Source organism: Antechinus flavipes, chromosome 2, assembly GCF_016432865.1.
Source record: "Antechinus flavipes isolate AdamAnt ecotype Samford, QLD, Australia chromosome 2, AdamAnt_v2, whole genome shotgun sequence".
Classification (NCBI taxonomy): domain Eukaryota; kingdom Metazoa; phylum Chordata; class Mammalia; order Dasyuromorphia; family Dasyuridae; genus Antechinus; species Antechinus flavipes.
In genome coordinates this window covers 616,141,643-616,162,401 of record NC_067399.1, presented here as the reverse complement: position 1 = coordinate 616,162,401, position 20,759 = coordinate 616,141,643, and the positions used below count along the sequence as shown (strand labels likewise).

The following is a 20,759-nucleotide window of genomic DNA, read 5'->3' as shown; positions in this document are numbered from 1 at the left end:
AAGGAGAACAACAGTCCTGTTATATTTCACCTTGACCATACTCTATAAAGACAACTGGGTTCAATTGAGTCATTGTGTTTTTGGTAAGGCATTGAAAAACTAGAGAGAATCTAGAGGAAGAAAGCCAAAATGATGAAGGTTTTCGAGAAAATGTCACATAAAGATTGGTAGAAAATTGGATCTTCTCTGGGTTTTCATGACTCTCCCCTCTCCTTGCTCTACCTATCCTTGCTCAGTCTCCTGTGCTGACTCATCCATTTCATGGCCCCAAGTGTGGGTGTTTCCCAAGGTTCTCTGTCTTGGGCTCTCATCAATTCTCAAGTGTTTAACTATCATCTCTCTGAAGAGGATTCAGGTCTATACATTCAGCTCTAGTCCCTGCTAAGCTTCATTCAGCACTGTGTCATCATTTGCCTATTGGACTTTTCAAACCAAATGTCCTAGAGATATCTCAAACTCAACACATCCTAAAACTGAACTTAACTTTTCCCAGTTATTTCTTCTTCTAAACTTCCCATTTTCTGGCAAGGTAAACTCTTCCAGGTTTGTAAGCTTAACATTATCCTGGACTCATTCTTCTAAACCCTAACACAGTGAAACAGTTTCAAAATCTTGCCCATCTCTACTTCCACAGTTTCTTGTATCCAATTCTGCCCATACTCACACAACTAATATGAGACTTTCAGCATCTCTCAGAGTTTTATAACAGCTTTCTTACTGGCCTCAATTCTCGTATCAGCCAAGTCTATCTCAAACACTTATCAAAACAATCCTCTTTAAACACAGATCTAATCATGTGAATCCCTCTTTCAACAATAGTGGCTTTCTATTGGATCTAGGATAAAAAACCAAATCCCTCTTTTTAGTTTTAAAGCTTTACCCAATCTGTTTTTTCGGCCTCATTGGACATTATTCCCCTTTCCATATTCTACAATTTAGCCATTTGGCCTTCTCTGTTTCTCAGAGAACTCTCCATCTTCTATCTTTGTACTTTAGACCTGGCTAGCCCACAAGCTTTGTATGCTTAGTAAAGTAAAGCTTTACTTTAAAAGTCTTCTCTTCCTCTGAGACACAGTTAAGGCAAAATCTACATGAAGCCTTTCCTGGTCCCACCAATGACTACTTGTCCCACCCAAACTACTTGTAGTTGAACTTAAATTTAAAATACTTTGTATTTTTATAAGCATTTGTATTTATAGTGATATATGTGTATATATACATATGTTGCATGTCATATGTATATATGTGTGGTTGTGTGTGTATGTCTCCCCTATTATGATATGGGGATTTTTTTGTTCTGCATACTTGCATCCCCAATGCCTACACAGTGTCTGGCACATTGTAGATACTTAAAAGCTTATCTCAAACTAGATGCATTTGGAATTGGATTGCAATTGGGAAAACTGCAGTAGAAAAGTCTTATTTGATATGGCTCAATAGGGTCCATGATAGCCATTTAAAATTTTTATTAGTTTTCAACATTTACTTTTATAAGATTTTGATTCCCATTTTTTCTACCTTTCTTCCCCTACCAACAAAGTAAGCAATCTGATATACATGTAAAATCACACACACACACACAACCACACATATGACAGTTATTTTGGATGAAGACAATCCAATGATAGCTATTTTAAAGATTTTTAAGGTTTGCCATGTGGGAGAAAAATTAAGCTTGTTTGCCCAGAATTCAACACTAGGAGTAATGACTAAACATACAGCAAGGCAGGCATAGGTTTGTGGGAAACCATTTTCTATCCAGTTAGAGTTATTTAAATGTGGGACACCCTGCCTTTGAAAGTTTGAAAACTAGATAGCCACCTGTTGGATATTTTTTAGAGGAGTCCTTGTTCAGACACAATGTGAAAAAGATCTATGAGATCTCTTCTAATTTGAAGATTCTGACTTTATTTCTTATTTTTATTTAATATATAAAACATGTTTCAAGAAACCAAATCATGTTCTTTTTCACTGCATAGTCAGCAGTCCCCTTCCCATATGCTTTCTTTTCCAGGGTCATGACCATCTGCTGGAAGAAGAACTCCAACCATGTGGGCCTCCAGGTGCTTTTTCCTTCAGGACTTCTCATTTGCTCATTCCAGGTTCTTTCTGATTTACGAAGTAGTTGTCATTGTGCTTAATGAGCTAGGTCCCCAGCCTCACCTTGGATAATGGCTTCAGAAAGACAACCAATTTGATGATAGTGATATCAAGTCTAGATTCGATCACCTCTGTGCATTCAATGATGAGTCACCATGAGATTGATGGGGAATTTCTCAACCCAGAAGTTTTAAGGACCTCTTGGGGAATAATTATTCCCATCTTGGGACATTTGAGTGGAAGTCACCAAATCAAAAATAAGAAAATGGGTTTTAATAGTGATACCAGCTGATGGACTGTTGCCATGTGGATGGCAAAGATTCCAATTCAAGAAAGAATGTTATTGTAATGGCCGTCACATAGATCTGGGGTGACATTACACAGAAAATAAAAAGTCTAAATTGGGCTATGAGGTGGTAAAGTTCTGTTTTGGGAGACACTGAGTAATAGGGACAGAGAGTCAGAAGATTTTGGAGAGAATGTGTTAAACTTCATTAACTCTAATGCCTCCAGGAGTTCCCAAAGATCAGGTCTGTTCCAGTTTCTTGTAGTTAATCTTATCAGAATATCCTGGTAGGACAGGGGATGTCTAAAATAGTAGTGATCTCTCTTAGCATAGAAATCGGTGGAGTTCACCCTGACTTGCCAGTTTAAATTCTCTTTTTACATAGCCACACAGTTCTATTGCTTTGATCTTGAGAAATGTTTTCCCCAATACCTAATATCCAGGCTCATCTACTTCTACAAAGTATCCTACATACCTCTTGAGTTAGTTGCAAAATTCCTTAGGCTTGGTCACTGTGTATCTTGCATCAGTATCTTACAAAGTAATGATGCTACTATTGCTGCTTTAGCAAGAAGAGTATCATGCCCCATGTTGAAGAACCTCATCTCTAGGAATTCCCAGGGGGTAAGGTGGGATGGTTCTTTTAGTTCTCTGCTGCATCCCATTCTCAACAATGCTTTGGATTTCCCTCTATTCCCTCATAATCTTATTCCCTAGATTGGATTGTGTTGTGTTTTGTTATTGCTTTAGTGTGACTTGTTCAGGGTCACATAGCTAGAAGGTGTCAAATGTCTGAATCCAAATTTGACTTCAAGTCCTCCTGACTCTATGTAGATCCAATGCTTTATCCATTGCACAACCTGATTGCCTCAGATTACTTTTTAAACCCTGAGAATCCCTGTTATTTATAAATAACCCTAACCCTAAATCAGAAGGTTAAGAAGTATTTTTCACTCTTTCACCTAACTGGTGACCATGTTGGGAAGGAGTCAGGAAGACAAACTTAGTCCTTACCTTACAGATCCCTTGATTCCCCTCTTTAGGTATCCTTCATGGCTCTTCCACTCAGTGGGACTCCTTGGAATCCTTTTTCATTAACTCGGTCAGGACAAGTTCTCCCCTTCCCCTTTTCCCTTCCCTTCTTCCTTTTTTCTTCCTCTGTATCCTACAATCCTCCTTCCTTTTCCTTCCCCTCCTCTCCCTCTTTTTTATCCCTCTTTTTCTCTCTCCATTCCTTTTCCCTCCCCTCATTCTTGTCCATCCTTTCTTTCTTCTGAGTAACTAACTCAGGAGAGTATTAACAATTAGGACAATTAACGGGTATTAAACCTCACTCAGAAATGGTAAACAGAGCAAAGACCTTCATTGAAGAAGTAGATGGAGCTATTCTAGTGTTCTCAGGTGTTCTCACCAGAACTGGAATTGGAATAGCTGCGTGTGCTTATTACCAGCAGCTAAAGATTCTAAGTCATTTAAAAATACTATATAGGAATTTGATGGAGTTGACTTATTCTAGAATGGTCAAAGTATGAAATTGCTTTACGAAAGCACAACTCTAAAAAAATTACCTTTGTAGGATATTAGGACCACCCAAATTACTTTGTTATTGAGAAATTTTGCTTAAATGTGCAGGTAAGACCAAAAATTGGACATTCCCAGGCTTGCATATTGCAGTCATGAACTTTTTCTACCAATGTGGCCTCCTTTTAAGGTCAAATAGATTATAGGGAAGAATAATCAGGCACAATCCAGGAAAGGCATTTCCATTTTATTTAAAAACTATTTACAATTTATTTGATCCTTCATAAATACTTTATCTAAAATCTTCTCACCAAGTACTTTTTACCTGAAGAAAAATGAATTATTGGCTGGGGAGATGGGGGGAAGGAAGGAATGAAGTTGGGGAAGGGTACTGATGAGAGGCTCTCCCTCTAATCTCTTCAATAGAGTAGAAACATAGCCAAGAGCTGAGACCCAAGGCCTGATGAGGGAAGGGAAGAAGGGAGTAAGGAACCAGATGTCTGGTGAGTGAAGGGAAGAATTTTTGGCCTAGATCTAGGTCCTTCTGGCCCATGCATGAAAGGTAAGAGGAATGGGTAAATAGCTGCTCTGACTCAAACCTCCTGACAGACCTCAACAAGGTTTTCTAGTCCTGGCTGATGGCACTGAAAGCATTGGGGTACAAATATTCTTATGCAGCAAGAGAGTTTATGTGAGGTCATGCACCACTGGGCTGCTGGCCATGCTTAGAAGGGAAAGGTCAGCACCACACTGCATAGGGCCATACACACGCTGAGACTCCTAAATTTCCATCTCACTTAGAAGTGAGGCTTTCACAACACCCACTCTACTGGGAAATTGGTTCCTGGTTTGGGGAAAAAGAGAGGGAGGAGTCTTACAGTGAGCAGGCCTGTAACCAATCCCTCAGCATCTTTAAGGAGTCTCCAATAGTTTCCAATATTCATGGGTAAAGTGGGCAATTGTCTGTGTGGTACAATTTAAGGGATGTTGAGATGAGATAGACACCACTCCAATTCCCTTTCCCAAACTCTCTCTTAAAGCGGACAAAATCATTTTCTTCATTTTGCCCCATGGAGTCTGAGTTCTAACAATGACACATTTATTTGGGTAAACTAACACTCTTTTAAAAGATGCAAATATCCAGGGATAATTATAAACACTTTCCATGTTACCATGAACTAGTTAAATCTGATTGATGTCTTCTTAGCACTCAGCTGAGATCATCTCTAAGGGATGAGAAGTTTTGAGAGGCTGGGTGATGTGGGAAAAGAAGTAGGGGGAGATAATTCTGGAAAATGGGGCACATGGAAAGGGCTAGTGTTGGTGAAGCACTTTAGGTTCCTTGAGGGCACCAGGCCCTCAGGACAACAATTAGGAAGGAGATGGGCCAGAACAGAAGAAGGAACAGAAGACAAAGGATCTCTTTGTAGGCACACTTATTCCCGACTAAGATGCCAGGACTTACCAAGATATGGTCATTACACTGCCATATGGCTATTTCTGAAAACTGCCTTTCCTCAGCATCCCTTGAGAAAGAGCAGAAAATGAAAGAGGCTGCTAAGCTGGCCAGCCAGTCTAGCCATAAAAGGAGAAAGAGGAAGAGGATAAAGAGGAGAGAGAAAAAGAAGGAGCATGTGAGAAATAATTCTCCAACTTTTCTGGGGATGCACACTGCAGTTCCTTGAGAAAGAAACATACAAATGGGCCACTCTCTTTGACTGACCTGGCACTCTTTGGTTTCTCAAGTAGCAAAACTCATTTCCATAGCTGTTTACAGGTTTCTTGCTACTTTCCTTAAAGGCTGAAATTTCATTACTTGGCTTCCCCCTGGGATTTGGCTGATCCACATAAGCCTGTCTTCTAGCACAGACGTATAGACTGATCAGTGACTGGTGGGTGCTGCACAAGGCATGCTGAAGGTGTGGTCCAACCTTTGCCCTCTATTCCTGGGCAAGAAAAGCTACTTAAAGAATCTTCTCTATCATTCCCTAAGCCACTATGGATACTTGCAGGCCACTGCCATCATAATCCTTCATGAGCAGGAATTGGACTACTGGAAGAATCTCTTAAGTGTTTGACGACTATGTTGAAATATATAAGTATAAATATATATAATATATATATATGTGTGTGTATATACGCACACACATATATACATATACACAGATACATATATATATATACATACATGTATGCATCTATGTATATATATGTATACATTTATAAAATTTATTCAAATAATGCTTTGAAACCTTATTTTCTACATTCTCTCCTGCATCAATTTTCTCACCTGCCTCTCCATCCTCCAACCCACTTGGAGCTGAGTCATGTGCAGATGTTTCAATTGGGTCAACAATGGCTTTCTTTCCTAGAGAAAGGACTGATGAAATGAAAATAGATGATCTAAGAAAGCATCAGGGGATCCCAAAGATCCACCAGGGAGTTGGAAGAGATGGGTCTTGAAGGGAGTTCTGGTAAGCTGCGGTCACTTCTTTACACCATTTCCATAATGTTCCATTCAGGGCATTGGTTTCCTTTACAACATCAGCAAGGCTCTGAGCCAGAATGGAGGTGAAAGGAAATATCTGCTGAAATTGACAGTTAGGAAACATGGAGGAAACGAAAAACATGGTGCCTTATTGCCTTTGGCAGGTCTCTGGAGATGGAGGAGATGATAGAAGGGATGATCTTTTCCAAAGCATGTGGAAATCCATCCACCCACCTAATGTTCAAGCATAATTTCCTGTCATGTGATTAGAGGTGTTAAATTGGAATTCTCCTCAGGGGTCCTCTCCCCATCTGGTGACCTCTTCCTTTTCCCGACACCTGAAAAGACATTACAAGATCCAAGATCCATTTGTGAAGCATTTCAAAACCTTGTATTATTTTTCAAGACTTCATATTTACTACAATACATTCTACTTTCCTCAGAAGTAGAAAAGATGTAAGAACATGATAGGTTGGACTAGAGTGAAATAATTCTAACTTGGGTAGAAATTGAACTTCAATTCAGTGAAATGAGGAAGCAATCATCACATTTGCCATTACAGGCATTTTGAATGGGACAGCAAGTTTTTTAGGACTAAGAAGTTTTTTCTATCTGAAGAGAAGGAAGACAAAGTAAGAAAACCCATGATTCAAAAAATGGTAGCTAATGATTATGAAAATTAAATTTCACAGGGGAATTTAAGCCCACAGAATGCCTTGTGATACATACTTCCTTCCCAGTTAGATTGTAAGCTTGTTGTGGGCAGGGATTATTTGCCTTTCTGTATCCACCAAATATAGTACAATGCCTGGCACATAGAAAGCTTGCTGAATTAACTCTCTCTTGGACACTATTTCCCTGTTCTCAGCCTTCATATCTCATTATGCTGTTTTAGGGTAATTGCTCCATCATATCTTTCTAAGGCAAGTCTCTTGTATTGGTGGGAGCAGCTGAGTCTCATGCCCAGTTGCCAGGAGTCTATCCAGTTGACCATGCAGATTGGGAAAGTGACTGGACCAAAGATTTCTTTGGGAAAGGACATACCCTCTACCAATACTGGTCAGCACATTCTCTGCAACATATAGTATATGTTCACTTAGATGTTCTGAGTCTTGTCAAGGATCACATGGGCAGTATGGGTCAATGGCAGAACTAAAATCCAGGTATTTCTGACTCTAAGGTAAACCCTACCTACTATGACACACTGTAGGAATATTAAGTAAGAAGCAAAAAATAAGTGTTGTACTAAAAAAAAATCAATTTGCATCAGAGTCAATCGACTTATATAGTGGGCAGAGTACTGTATTTGAAATCAGAAGGGATCCTGAGTTCAAATCTGATCTTTGGGCAAATTATTTAATCTAATGTCAATATTTGTATCTGTAAAATGGGATGAGTGGACTAGATGACATTTAAAGTCTTTTAGAGCTCTGAAACTACAATCATTATTTAGAAGGATGGACTTTTAGGAGGAAGATATTTAACTTTGGCTTTTTACTGTGCATTGAATTTATTTCTTTGAGTTTGCTTGGCAAATTGATTAATGAATTCTGGATATTTAATGAATGGGGATATTTTCCCAATGGAGTAAGACATAAAAGTCCTGGGTCCCAGTTCTGGCCCCTTCAAAGTCATTCAATGATTCCATCTTGGAATGCTTTCTTGCAGGGCTTTCTTCCCAAGAGACTTTCCAGATAGGTAGGGATCTACTCACTTAAAGTTCTCAGCAATTTCTTGCCCAGTGTCTCCTCAAAGTCACTGCTGGAGGGGCTGGTCATACTCCCCAGGTTAGGGTCCTCCGAGTCCAAGATGAGATTACAACATTCACTGTCTGTTTCTAAGATATGAGGAGAAGGAAAAATGGAAAATGATTTTAGGACCATAGCACAATATCTCTCATTTTACAGGTGAGGAAATGGACCTGGAGAGAGGTAATGGCCAATGTCATGCAGTTAGTAAATGTTCAAGGATGAGATTTGAATCCAGGTTCTTTGATTTTAAGTATAGTATATTTTCCACTGTACTAAATTGATTCTCTTTACTACCAAACCTACTCCACTTTAGAAACCAAACAAAATTACCTGGCTCTTTTTTTGGTCTTAGCAAGGTAAGTATATACTGCATAGTTCTCACTATCCCTTCTTATTATTAAAAATTATTGAAGATCTGTCCAAAAAGTTTTTATAAGAGTTACATTTATAGATATTTACAATATTAAAATTAAATATACACACATTGAATCTGTAGATCCTCTGAAAGGATTTCAGACTCCCAGAATTCTCTGGAACACTTTGAGAACCACTGAGCTAGAGGAATGTATTTTAGGGTTAATCTTAAAATATTAAGCCCCCTATGGATTGGTGTAATGTTCATTTTGTAAGGGAGATGAAATCAGGAGGCAATGGGGTTGAATAACAATGAAGCAGATTTGGGGGACACTACCCCCAGAGAGATTGGCATACTACTCATTACATGAAGTTTGGGGAAATGACTGGCCAGAGTAATCACTGTCATCAGTGAAGGAAAAAAGGCTACCTGTTGTAAATCTCGAGTGCTGTACTGTCTTTTGCTAGTTCTTTCTTATCCTTTTGGAGATTTTAACATCAATGAAAGCAGGTTGTTCTTTAAATTTTTTATCTTCCCAGGGAATAACTATAACCAGTACATAGTATGAGCCTGATAAATGTTTACTGAATGGTTAACCAAGTAGCTTCAATATAAGTGGAATACTCCAAACCCCATAGTTAAAAGAGGAGACTTCCTGTTATTCTGAGAAAGGACCTAGGATTAGAAGAATGAACCAAAGAATTAGATCTAAATGGGAGATTTCTGTATGGAGAGAGGTCATTTTCTTAGGGATCCCTAAGGACCTTTCAGGGGGTTCATGAAGTATAAACTATTTTTGTAATAGTACTGTTTTATTGCCCAAATATGGTAAATATCAATAGACATAATATGTATGAACAAAAACTCTTTGTGGGGGCCCTCTGTAATTGTTAAGAGTAAAAAGGGGTCCTGACACCTAAAAGCTTGATAACTACAGCACTAAGTACACAGACCACTTCACCTAAAAAGATAAGTTAGGGCTGAGGTAAGAAAATTGTAGTTAGGAAAAAAAGCTGAGGAAAATCTCATTTAAATTATACAGATTTCTTTTATAAACTATTATACTTACCTCTTCCTGATGTATTATTTCTGAATATATATGTAATGTATATGTAGACATGTACATATGCATATGTATGTTTAAGACAAATAAAATTTGTTATATATTTATATTATATTTATATAAAATTTATTTATTTGTAATGTAATACACATATGTATATATGCATATACATACCTACATATTATTTTCCCTTCTAAATAAACTACAAATTGGTGATCTGGATCTGTATAAGAAGGGGAGAATATCAAAGAAGAGGTGGAAGGTGGACCAGATATGGTGGCAATGTTGACATTACTGATTCCAAAGTGCCACAGAGACGAGGCAGATCCGGGAGGCCTAATGTTATGGAGATTTAGAAAATAGAGGTGAAAGGCCTATAGCTACAATTACAGTCAGAAGAGCTGGTGCCTGGGAGGTTAATTAGTTTTGCTACAGCATCCTTAGGAGTCTGAAGAAGGTCCACTTTGAAAATGATTTATCTAAAGTACTTAGAGAATGAAGGGAAATGGACTCACCTGGGCATAAGAATAAATCAAATCACAATATTCCCTTCACTTAGTCTCACTGGCCACAGTCCTACTAAAAGGTGATCATTCTCATAGTCCTTTTGTAATAGATCCCCAGATTCCAATCAATGCTCTGCCACTTATGAGCCAGGCTATCCATAGATTGGATAGAATGCTGGACTTCAGAGTCAGGAAGACCTGAATTCAAATCCTACCCCTGATACTAACTAGTTGTGTGACTTTTGTTAGGCAAGTCACTTAGCTTCTCTGGCCCTCAGTTTCTCCAGCTTCAAGATGGGAATGAAAACAGCACTTACCTCAGAGAGTTGTCATGAGAACCAAATGAGGCAGCATATGTAAAGTGAATAGCAAACCTTAAAACACTACATGAAATGCTAGTTGTTACTATGAGTGAAAAAGTCCTTTTGTCAGAGCCTTGGTTTTCTCCCCCTGTAAAATGGGGAAGAATGTGGTATAGTAGACAATTTCTAAGTGCCCTTCCAGCTCTAAAATCAGGAACTGCAGCCCCATCTGACCTGGTCTAACTGGAAGAAACTGAGGATTTCTGCTCTCCTCGGCATTCAGTTCCTCCTGTTCGAAGGAGATTTCTTCCATCTTCAGGTACACCGCTTCACTAGGGCTCTTCAAACCATCTGTCCGGCTGCCTGTAGAAGACACCAAACCACTGCGTTGATCTGGAGTGGTCCAGAGACCCTTCTGGAGGCCCAGGATCGCAGTGATTGGCTGGTAGCCAGAGAGACTGGAGGCTCCTAATTCCTTGGCAGTTTCCTTTGGATGCTGCCTCCATGACCAGCCCCATTGACTTACACTGAAGACTGTTCCTATCATTGAGAAGGGTGATGGCAGGGTCATCCTTAGGGGTCTGCGGGGTTCCACGAGAAGTTGGTGCCTTGGTGGAATCTCCATCAGCAAAGGCCTCCATGTCTGGAGACTGAGGGGAGCTATCCATGTGGCAAGCAGTGAGTGCATTCTGATACTGTTGTCGAGTGATCTAAGAGAAAGCAGAGAGAGGGAAAGATGGTTCAGGATGGGCTAATCAGACCTCAATCTATGGAGCCCATCACTGGTATAAGCAACCATCTCAACCTAGGCCAAGAGGCAGTACCATTTTGAATATTTACCACCTAGTCTCTGAACTACACAATAAGATGAGGAACACTCAGAAGGGCAAGGACACTATTCAAAAATATTTTTGCAACTGGTGACAAATTCTTCCTGAGGTAATAGCAAAATTCAAAATAAATCTTAATATATACACATATTTTCTGAACCTAGTAACTCAGTGTCACTATCAGTTTTTAATACTTTCATACTAATACTGTGGAAGCATTTCTTTCCTCTTTCTCTATCTCCTGAAGGACATGGGACTTCTGGTGTACTGAAAGGCCAAGATGATTCAGCAGTGAAGCATGGGCCATCTTAGTTTGAATCAGAAATAAAGAAGTGGTAGTCTCATTTCACTCTGCCCTGGTCATACCACATTTAAAATGCAATATTGAATTAAACAGCCTGCCATTAAATCAGAAAACTTCCTATTTTGCTGAGAGGGAAGCTGGGAATGGAAAAATAAATTGTTCATTGTGTGTTTCAGTTTAGAGAGAACACAATTCATAATAATACATACTAATAACTAAACAAACACCAGAAGAAGACAGGGTCTTAAGGTAATAAGATAAAAGTCTAAAAAGAAGAAAAAGAATCCTGAGAGCTGAATTCAAGGGACTCTCCTCTGGAGGAGAGATTAGACCTCAGAAGGGCAAGCTAGGCCGGATGATCTCGTCAGATTTGTTGTATAATTATATATCATATCAATCAATCAATGTTGATTGATAGATAAATGTTATACAACTATTCAGATTATGAATTGGAACAGCTGGTTTCTAAAGTTCTTTCCAGCTCTGAGATACTGTGGTAAGTAAATTATAATAGAAGAGAGGGGTTAATGGGACAGGAGGAATCTTAAGCACCCTTATGATGAGGGCACTAAGGCAGACAGTGTTGAAGTGACTTGTTTAGGGTCACTAGCTAATAAGTCTCTGAGGCCAGATGTGAACTCTAGTATTCTTGTCTCCAAATCTGGTTTTCTATCATGGAGGCATCTAGATTCCCTTGGTGAGTGAATAATGTGCTGTAATAATGAGGATTGTGAAAGACTTTTGTCTCTAGAGGAGAGGCTAACTGAAATTTGAATGGAAAGATATAGAAAACAAACTTCTCTACTTTCTAATTTTTTCCAAGGACTGTGCTCGATAATCTCAAACATTGACCAGAAATTTGCTCAAGATACAGCCAGAGCTCTGGCCTTTCAAGCTCTTTGTGGAGAAGCTCTTTGAGGAATCCTTGTCTACAATGCTCCAGGTCTGAGACAGAAAGAAAATGGGCAACGACTCACATGGGAATAGGAAGCCCTCTAGGTTTGGGAAACTAGAAAATCCTTCTTATGGCTCCTAAGGATGATCACACGTGGACCCTATGTCAATTTCTTCTCTTTGCTTATTTGGAAAAAGATTTTAGCATAAAATGAGCTTCAAACTATTTTTAGATCATACAGGGCTCTCTAAATAGAGCTTTAGTGATCCTAATCTAGGCCAGCAGTTCTTAAAGTAACATCCACAGTAGAGATCAAGAGGTCACACAGAAAATTAATGGAACAACTATAATTTGGGATCCAGTTCTCAACACCCAGTCCAATACCTTTTCAACTATACCACAAGCTGTCTCAAATGATAACTTTAAGCTCTGAAGTTCTTCAAGAGGCCTGGAAATTTTGCTATTTAGGAATTAGGGTATTAGAGGAAAAATAACTACAAAACAATTCATCTGAAGTCTTTTTTCTTTTAAGTAAGAAAATCTTATGAGATCAATAATTTTTGCTGTATTGGACTTCTATGGCCCCATTCGTGAGCTCTGAAAAACTAAAAAAGTATTTTGACAATGAAGAATAAAATTATTTTTTCTTTACTGAACCTATAAAAAAAGAGATTCATTTTCTTTGTTGTATACAAGGTCTGACTAAGCATTAAGGTTGGGTGTTAGGTTTAGAAAGACTCCAAAAATCTCTTCCCAAAAGTTCTATTTCAGTTCTGTCTGGGCTGAATTATCATAACCCAGAATTTATATTTAGTTTGAGGGATGTAGGTGCTCTGAAGGAGCTAAGGATATGTATGGGTAGGTAGGAGGAGTGATCTGTGTCTGCTGGGAATAGTGTTTTGGTTTCTCCAAAGTATATAAGTTCAGTACATTTGATGTTGAATTTCCAGTGGCACCTAAAGTCCTGTGCATTGGACACAATTTTGCCCACAACAGAACCCTCTTGTGCATAAAAAAGATGGAGGTGGGTTCCAGAATGAGCATAAAGGCAAGAGTATATTTGGATATTCATTAGCCTGTGGAAGTATTTCTTTCCTCTTTCTCTATCTCCTGAAAGACATGGGACTTCTGGTGTACTGAAAGGCCAAGCTGATTCAGCAGTGAAGCATGGGCCATCTTAGTTTGAATCAGAAATAAAGAAGTGGTAGTCTCATTTCACTCTGCCCTGGTCATACCACATTTAAAATGCAATATTGAATTAAACAGTCTGCCATTAAATCAGGAGACTTCCTATTTTGCTGAGAGGGAAGCTGGGAATGGAAAAATAAATTGTTCATTGTGTGTCCTAGTTTCGAGAGAACACAAATTAGTTGGAGATCATTTAGAGGAAGGTAGTCAAAGTGGTGATAGGTCTTAAGTTGATACCTTAAGGTTGTGTGAAAGGAATTAGGGATGTTTAGCCTGGAAAACAGATGATTTTGGTGGGACAAAAGGATTATCTAAAAGAAGGGTTTATTGGACTTGTACCATTTGGTTCTAGAAGGCAGAATTAAAACAATGAACTGAAGCTGTACAGAGGCAACTTTAGGGTTGCTGTAAGGAAATGCTTCCTAAAAAGCAGAGATATCCAACAGTATAAGAAGTTGCCTCAGGTAAGATGGGAATTCTCTCAATGAGGATCTCTCTTCTTCCTTCCCTCCTTCCCTCCTTCCTTCTCTCCTTTCCTCCTTCCCTCCTTCTTTCCTTCCTTCCTTTCTTCCTTTCTTCCTTCCCTCCTTCTTTCCCTCCTTCCTTTCTTCCTTCCTTCCTTCCTTCTTTCCCTCCTTCTTTCCCTCCTTCCTTCCTTCCTTCCTTCCTTCCTTCCTTCCTTCCTTCCTTCCTTTCTTCCTTCCTTCCTTCCTTCTTTCCTTTCTTCCTTCCTTCCTTTTTCCCTTCCCTCCTTCTTTCCTTCATTCCTTCCCTCCTTCTTCCCCTCCTTCCTTCCTTCCTTTCTTCCTTCTCTCTGTCTCTCTCTTTCTCTCTCTACTTTTATTTAAAGTTTTGAGTTCCAAGTTCTATCCCTTTCTTCCTACCTCTCCTCTCCTCCCACTAAGATAGTAAGCAATCAGAAAACGGTTATACATGTGCAATTATGTAAAACATTTTTATATCGTCATTTTGTATGATTATAAAAGAAAGAAATGAAAGGAAGAAAGTGAAATATAGTATGCTTCAGTCTAAATTTAATCAATACCATTTCTTTTTCTGGAGGAGGTTAGTATGTCTTATCATTAATCCTTTGAAGTTGTCTTAGACCATTGTGCTATTGAGAATATCCAAGTCATTCACAATTCTTCACCAGACAATATTACTATTACTGTCTACAATGTTCTTCTGGTTCTATTCATTTCATTATGCTTTAATTCACATAAGTCTTCCAAGTTTTTCTGAAATTATCCTATTTGTTATTTCTTATAGCACAATATTACATTAAATTCATATACCAAGGTTTGTTTAGCCATTCCCCAGTTGATGGGCAGCCCTATGATTCAATGTGGATTTTTCAAGCAAAAGCTGGACAATCATTTGTCAGACATGTGGTGGAAGGAAATCTTTTTTAGGAATAGGTTGGGATGGATGACTACTGAGCTTTCTTCTTATTCTGAGATTCTATGATTTTTAATCTTTCTTCTAAGTCACCACTTAACCAAAAATAGTACCCAAGGCCCACCCTAGTCTGTGACGTGTTAACCTCCCCACACCTACAATAGCTTTGTTTTGGGAACTCATTTTGGACTCTCTGGATCACAGCAAAAACAACTCTCAGACACAAAGAAATGTCAGTTTTGGAAGAAATCTTTAATGATTGGACCTAGTCTACCTCTTCTAATATTTATTTATTTATTTTTTTTACAGATAAGAAAACTGAGGTTCCTAGAAGGGAAGCAATTTGATCAACTGGTTAATTGTGGTACAGCTGGGAGTCGAAATCAACATGGCCTCCTTCAGTTATCATTCTATAGCTACAAAACTATATTGTAACACATATTTACATAAAGTTTTACAACTAAAAATCCCTTTATTCCTTTCTTATGACAACCCTATGAACAAAAAGAGCACAACAGGGCTCGTTTCCTTATAATTATACCTATAATTGTGACTGTGCAAGCATTAGTCTCGCTGTTTGAACTCAGAACTGAACTCAGATTGGAACTTTCATTCAAACTCAGAACTTTCCTAACTCCAAGAGTGGCATTCTTTTTCTGTTATGTCCCATTGTGTTTACAGATTTTTTTTTTAAACTTGGAATTCTTCTTATAACTTATTTTTAATACATAGTTTCTTTTTTCCTTTTAAAAATTCTTGGGGTGCAATTTTTGAGGTATAATACTTCCAAATCCAGATGGAAACAAAGCGGAACAATGTCTGGCACATAGTAGGTGCTTAATGAATGTTTATTGATAAATTGAAGGAATACTTAAGACAGTGCAAATTTGAGTCATTTTAAAGAGAGACATGGACTGAGGGATACAAAGCTTTCAGCTTGGTGGAGAGCACTTATTAGCACCTATTTAATGAAGTGATTAAATAAAGACTTAAGTGGCACTTCTCATACAAGATTTTGACACTTAATTGGCACTAATTACTTTTGTGACTATAGGTTAGTAATCTCTCTGAGCCTTAGAACTGCATGATTCTAGGCAAAACTGAGGCTACATGCTTAAACTGAAGACTCGAGCATTAGGTCATTCTCTGGGACATCTTTTTGCTTGAGCTTCAGAAGTGTTTCATGTCCATTACATGTGAAAATAATTTTCTAAGTCAGAAAATGACAGCTTGGGTTTCAACTGATTCAGGAGCTTAGGCATGGTCTTTCCTAGGATCCAAATGAAGGATTTTCTGGTTCATCCAAATCTCAATGGTTTTTTATTCTCCTGTGAGTCACTGGATGCTTTCTCTCTCCATCTCTGGCTGAGAGCTCCTGACAGGCCAGAGCCCCAGCCTCATCCCTAAGCAACTTTAGGCTCTGGGAGTCTCTAATTGCACAAGTCCTGGTTAGGGAAAAGCTGAGTCACATTCCTGTTCAACACAAGTTGGAACAATTGTTTCTAAGAAGAAAGTTCAGCTATTTTGAATGTACATGACTTTGCTAACTAGCAGAGCTTCAGAGAAACATGGCAAAGGTCTGTTCCAAGCCCCATAGCTACCCGAGGGAACAGCAATGCTCTAGGCCCAGAATTCTCCCCTAATACATTCAAATACATGCCTTTCTTTGAGTTCTTCATTTGAGTGCACAGAGCAACTGCAATTAAGAAATAATGAAGGCTAATTGGACAAGGGCCAAGGTCAAGGAAGGGGACAGTTTATGACAAAGATTAGAACTGATGGTACCCAATTAGCCATAGTCATTTCCAGGCTCTACATGGGCTTCTTGCTCCCCAGAGTTGAATTCTCAGCACTCACCACCAGTTCTGTTATCCCTTTTTTCTCTTCTGCTTATATTGTATTTGCTTGGACCCAAACTCTTGAAAAGGACAGTTTAGTGGCGGAATGGATAGAGTGCTGAAAGACTTAATAAAGATTCAGGAAGACCTGAGTTCAAATTTAGCCTCAGATAAATACTAGCAGTAAGACCATAGGCAAGTCACTTCACCCTGTTTGCCTCAGTTTCCTTATATGTAAAATGACCCGGAGAAAGAAATGACAAATTACTCTAATACTTTTGCCAATAAAACCCCAGGTGGTGTCATGAAGAGTCAAACACTACTGAATAACAACAATAACAAACTCTTAAGAGAATATATAAGATTCTGATTAATCATTGGGAAGCATGTTTTATGAGATGATGGGAGGCAGCATGGTAGATGGATTTGGAGCCAGTGAGCCTGGATTCAAATCTCCACTGTGCCATCTTGTGCTTCCTCTATGACTTCAATAAAATTACTTCATCTCTTTGAACTTCAGTTTTCTTCATCTGCAAAATGGAGGAGGCAGACTTGTTGGCTTCAAAGGTTGCTGGCAGCTCTAAATCTACACTGCTATGAATTATTCTTAGGGATATGAATACAGTGAATCTCCTTAGTAAGGACCTTAGACCTCAGTGGCTTCATCTATAAAAAGACAATCTCTAAAGGTCTTTTTGGCTTCCCAAGTCTATTATAGTAATTAAACCTGAATACAATATTTCTGTACTGATAATAAAATTATAGGATCCTTAATTTAGACCTGGGGAAAAAACCTCAGAGGCCATCTCATTCAGTCCCCTCATTTAAATAATGAGAAAACTGAGACCCAGAGAGTTGAAGTGATATCAAAAACAATGTTCTTTTTTTTTTTTTTTTTTTTTACTATACTATCTCAGGGTAAAAGTTTGCTTTGTAAACAGGCTTATATTTTTCACTCTGGTGAAATCTCTTATCAAAAGAATAGTAAAGACAAAAGGCACCTCAAGAATCATCTATCAACTCCCTAATTTTACAGAGAAGTCAACTGAGAAGTCAAAGACTTGCTAAAATCCAACTGCTATATATGCAAACAATAATGATGCTGCTAGGATGCACTGAGCACTGAGCTTGGAGTCTTGAAGACTTTTTCATGAGTTCAAATCCAGCCTCAGACACTTACTATGTGACCCTAGGCAAGTCACTTAATTCTGTTTTCCTCAGTTTCTTCATCTGTAAAATGAGCTGGAAAAGATAATGTACTTTATTGTACTTTAAGATTTCAAAATCCTTTATATGCATTATCTCAGATGTATTGACTGCTAGGTTAGCATTTTTCCCCCCTATGTTGTACCGCCTACCTTGAAGGTATTTGCCAGTTTGTATTTCTTCCATCCATTTCCTCTTGTCTTTATTATTTTCTATTTGTTCTTGTTGGAAAAAAAAGTTATTTTCATGTGGGATACTTTAGGAAAGCCTAGAATGACCTCTTCACCCAACATAGCTGCCATACTTAATTATGCCTCTCTCTATTGAAAAAGGCCATATTTTTCTATTCAGCTTCTAGCTTTGTGAAGCATTCAGATGAAGTGGTGAGAGAGAAATAGGATGATACCCATCTAGCCAGTCAGATCAGACAAAATCAGCTCCCTCAAACAGAATGCTTGTGTGACACTGGGCAGATCACTTAACCTATCAGTGTTTGGGAAAACTCTCCAAGACTATGCTTTTCAGAAAAGGTATGCTTGCATTGATGGAAAGAGTTTCCTTCCATGAATTCCTTATACCAATGGCATCATAGGTCCCTTATCTATCTTTACTAATTACTCCATGAGGTGTTAAATGCTTAATTGGTCTTAGCACTGAAACCTCTTTTAAATGATACAAAGTAGAACACAGGACTAATGAGTTTGATGTCAGGAAAGCTAGAAAGGTCTAGTGTCCTGATAAAAAGACTGACCTGAATGGAGCATCAAAGCAGGACACCCCAACTAAAAGAGGCAAACTTTACTACTAAAGTTAAAAGGATGATGGAGATAAGTCTTCCCTACTTTAATTCAACTTAATAAATATTTTTGAACATTTATTATATTAAATCTCCAACATTCACCAAAACCTCTTAAAGTGGGGCAGAATTTCAAAGAAAGCTGGCATTCATATTTGGAGGACCCTGATAGATCTGGCAATGTGGCTCCCCCCAACATGTAAGTACTACCACTCAAATAATAATTAGGATATGGAACACCAGAATTTTAACAACTGGTTATCCCTATGTCCTTTTCTATTGGACTGCTTCAGGTACATCACCTTTACTATTCTTTCCCCAATAAAATCATCCAAGGCTTGGCACTCCATGCTACCAACATACCTGGCCACATTAGGTTGCCCTCCATAATCCCACTTAGGTGGCCTTTCTCAATTTCTTTAGGGGAGGTGACTCAAACTGGACAGTGCTCCAACAACTGCTTTATAGTGTTGGGGTCACCTTCACCTGGTTGGCACCTCTGGACATCTATAAGACAGAAAAGAAGTCTGGTACACAGGCATTGAACCAAAGCTCATAATCAAAACCTGCTTCCATAATGGAACCAACTGCTTTTTCCACAAGTAAAGCCTTTTTCTGGTGGCTCCCTGAAGTTAATATTTTAAAGTACATTTCCTGATGTCTACATGAGCAAACTCAGTATGGTTCAATTTTAGTCTTGTTCAAAAAAATGACAAACTTGTAATTTGAACTAGGATGACAAACTTGTAATTTGAACTAGGATTAAAAGCAACCAAGGGGGAAATATCTAGTTCTGGGCACTGTTATTTACACAGTTCAAGTATTTTCTTTCTCATTTTCTACTTTATAATAATCAGACAATGTAGCAGTTGAGTTTGAGTAAGGTGCTGGTGGATGTAGGGAAGGTTTTTGGAAGGTAAAGGCTTGATGAAGAAAATGAAGAAAAAGAAAAAAAATAAGGAGAGGAAAATGGGAGAAAGGAAAGAAGAGCTGGAGAAGTGAAGGAGAGGAGAAAGAAGAAAAGAAACGGGGAGGAAAGGAGAAACAAGGAAAGGGTAAATGAAGATAGGGGAGGAAGAAGACATAAGGGATCTATTGTATAAAAAAAACTTATATAGAAAATCTCTTTGACAGTTCAAAGCTGGGACTGATCAACAGAGGTGATTGGTCATACAGACAGGGTGGAGCAGGGAACCTTGGCGATTACTGTTGCAACGTGTTTTTTAACTGTTACCCAACCAGGCTTTCCCAATCCAACTTATTTCCAACAAACAGAAACAGTTCCTGCTCCCTTTTCTCTCTCCACAAAAGCAAATACTAACTAAGCAATCCCTTACATTTTGTCAGAGACTACAAAGCTGCTATTAATTTTGCAAACAATAACAACAAAGAAGCATTTTCAGGAAGTTTAGCTTGACAGCTAGACAGACCACAGACTAACCATAAATATGGTTAATATTTTCCATATTCCATTTAATTATTCCAATTAATATATTCCACAAATATGGAAAATATGATCTTATTAAGCTTGAATATCTTTCTTATATTTTCTATTATTATATTATGTAATTTAAGGCTGAAGTTTTCAAGGTCTTAAATAAGTCCTCTAATATAACAAACATATAATCAGAGACACTACATTATAAATAATAATATATGGTAAATAAATAGACCCTGTAATAAAAAATTTATCATTTAAGTTCTATTATTTAAGTCCTCTTCTACTAGGTAATAATAAAATGATAAGTTCAAGGTTCTGTGGTTTAAACACAATGGTTTTTTATTCACTAATTTTCCTTTTTTGGCTAGAAGAACTTTCCTTTTATCTCTTTTTATATAAAAAATATATCTCTTTATCAAAAGATTTAAACAACAGTAATCAATGAGGCACTTAAAGATATAAAATGGGCTGGCAATATATATATATATGTG

General features: G+C 38.1%; 1 protein-coding gene across 2 annotated transcripts in view; it reads right to left on the bottom strand.

The window, feature by feature from the left end:
- Window positions 1-4,133: 4,133 nt before the first annotated feature.
- CNNM1 (cyclin and CBS domain divalent metal cation transport mediator 1) overlaps window positions 4,134-20,759 on the bottom strand; it is an 80,650-nt gene continuing 64,024 nt past the window's right edge. For both annotated transcript variants that reach the window (XM_051981838.1, XM_051981839.1), the window contains 4 exons: window positions 10,899-11,082; window positions 10,607-10,735; window positions 8,110-8,232; window positions 4,134-6,733 (listed from right to left, as the gene is read on the bottom strand). In XM_051981838.1, coding sequence (XP_051837798.1) covers window positions 6,654-6,733; window positions 8,110-8,232; window positions 10,607-10,735; window positions 10,899-11,082 — 516 coding nt within the window. In that variant the 3' untranslated portion in view covers window positions 4,134-6,653. The remainder of the gene's footprint in view (window positions 6,734-8,109; window positions 8,233-10,606; window positions 10,736-10,898; window positions 11,083-20,759) is intronic.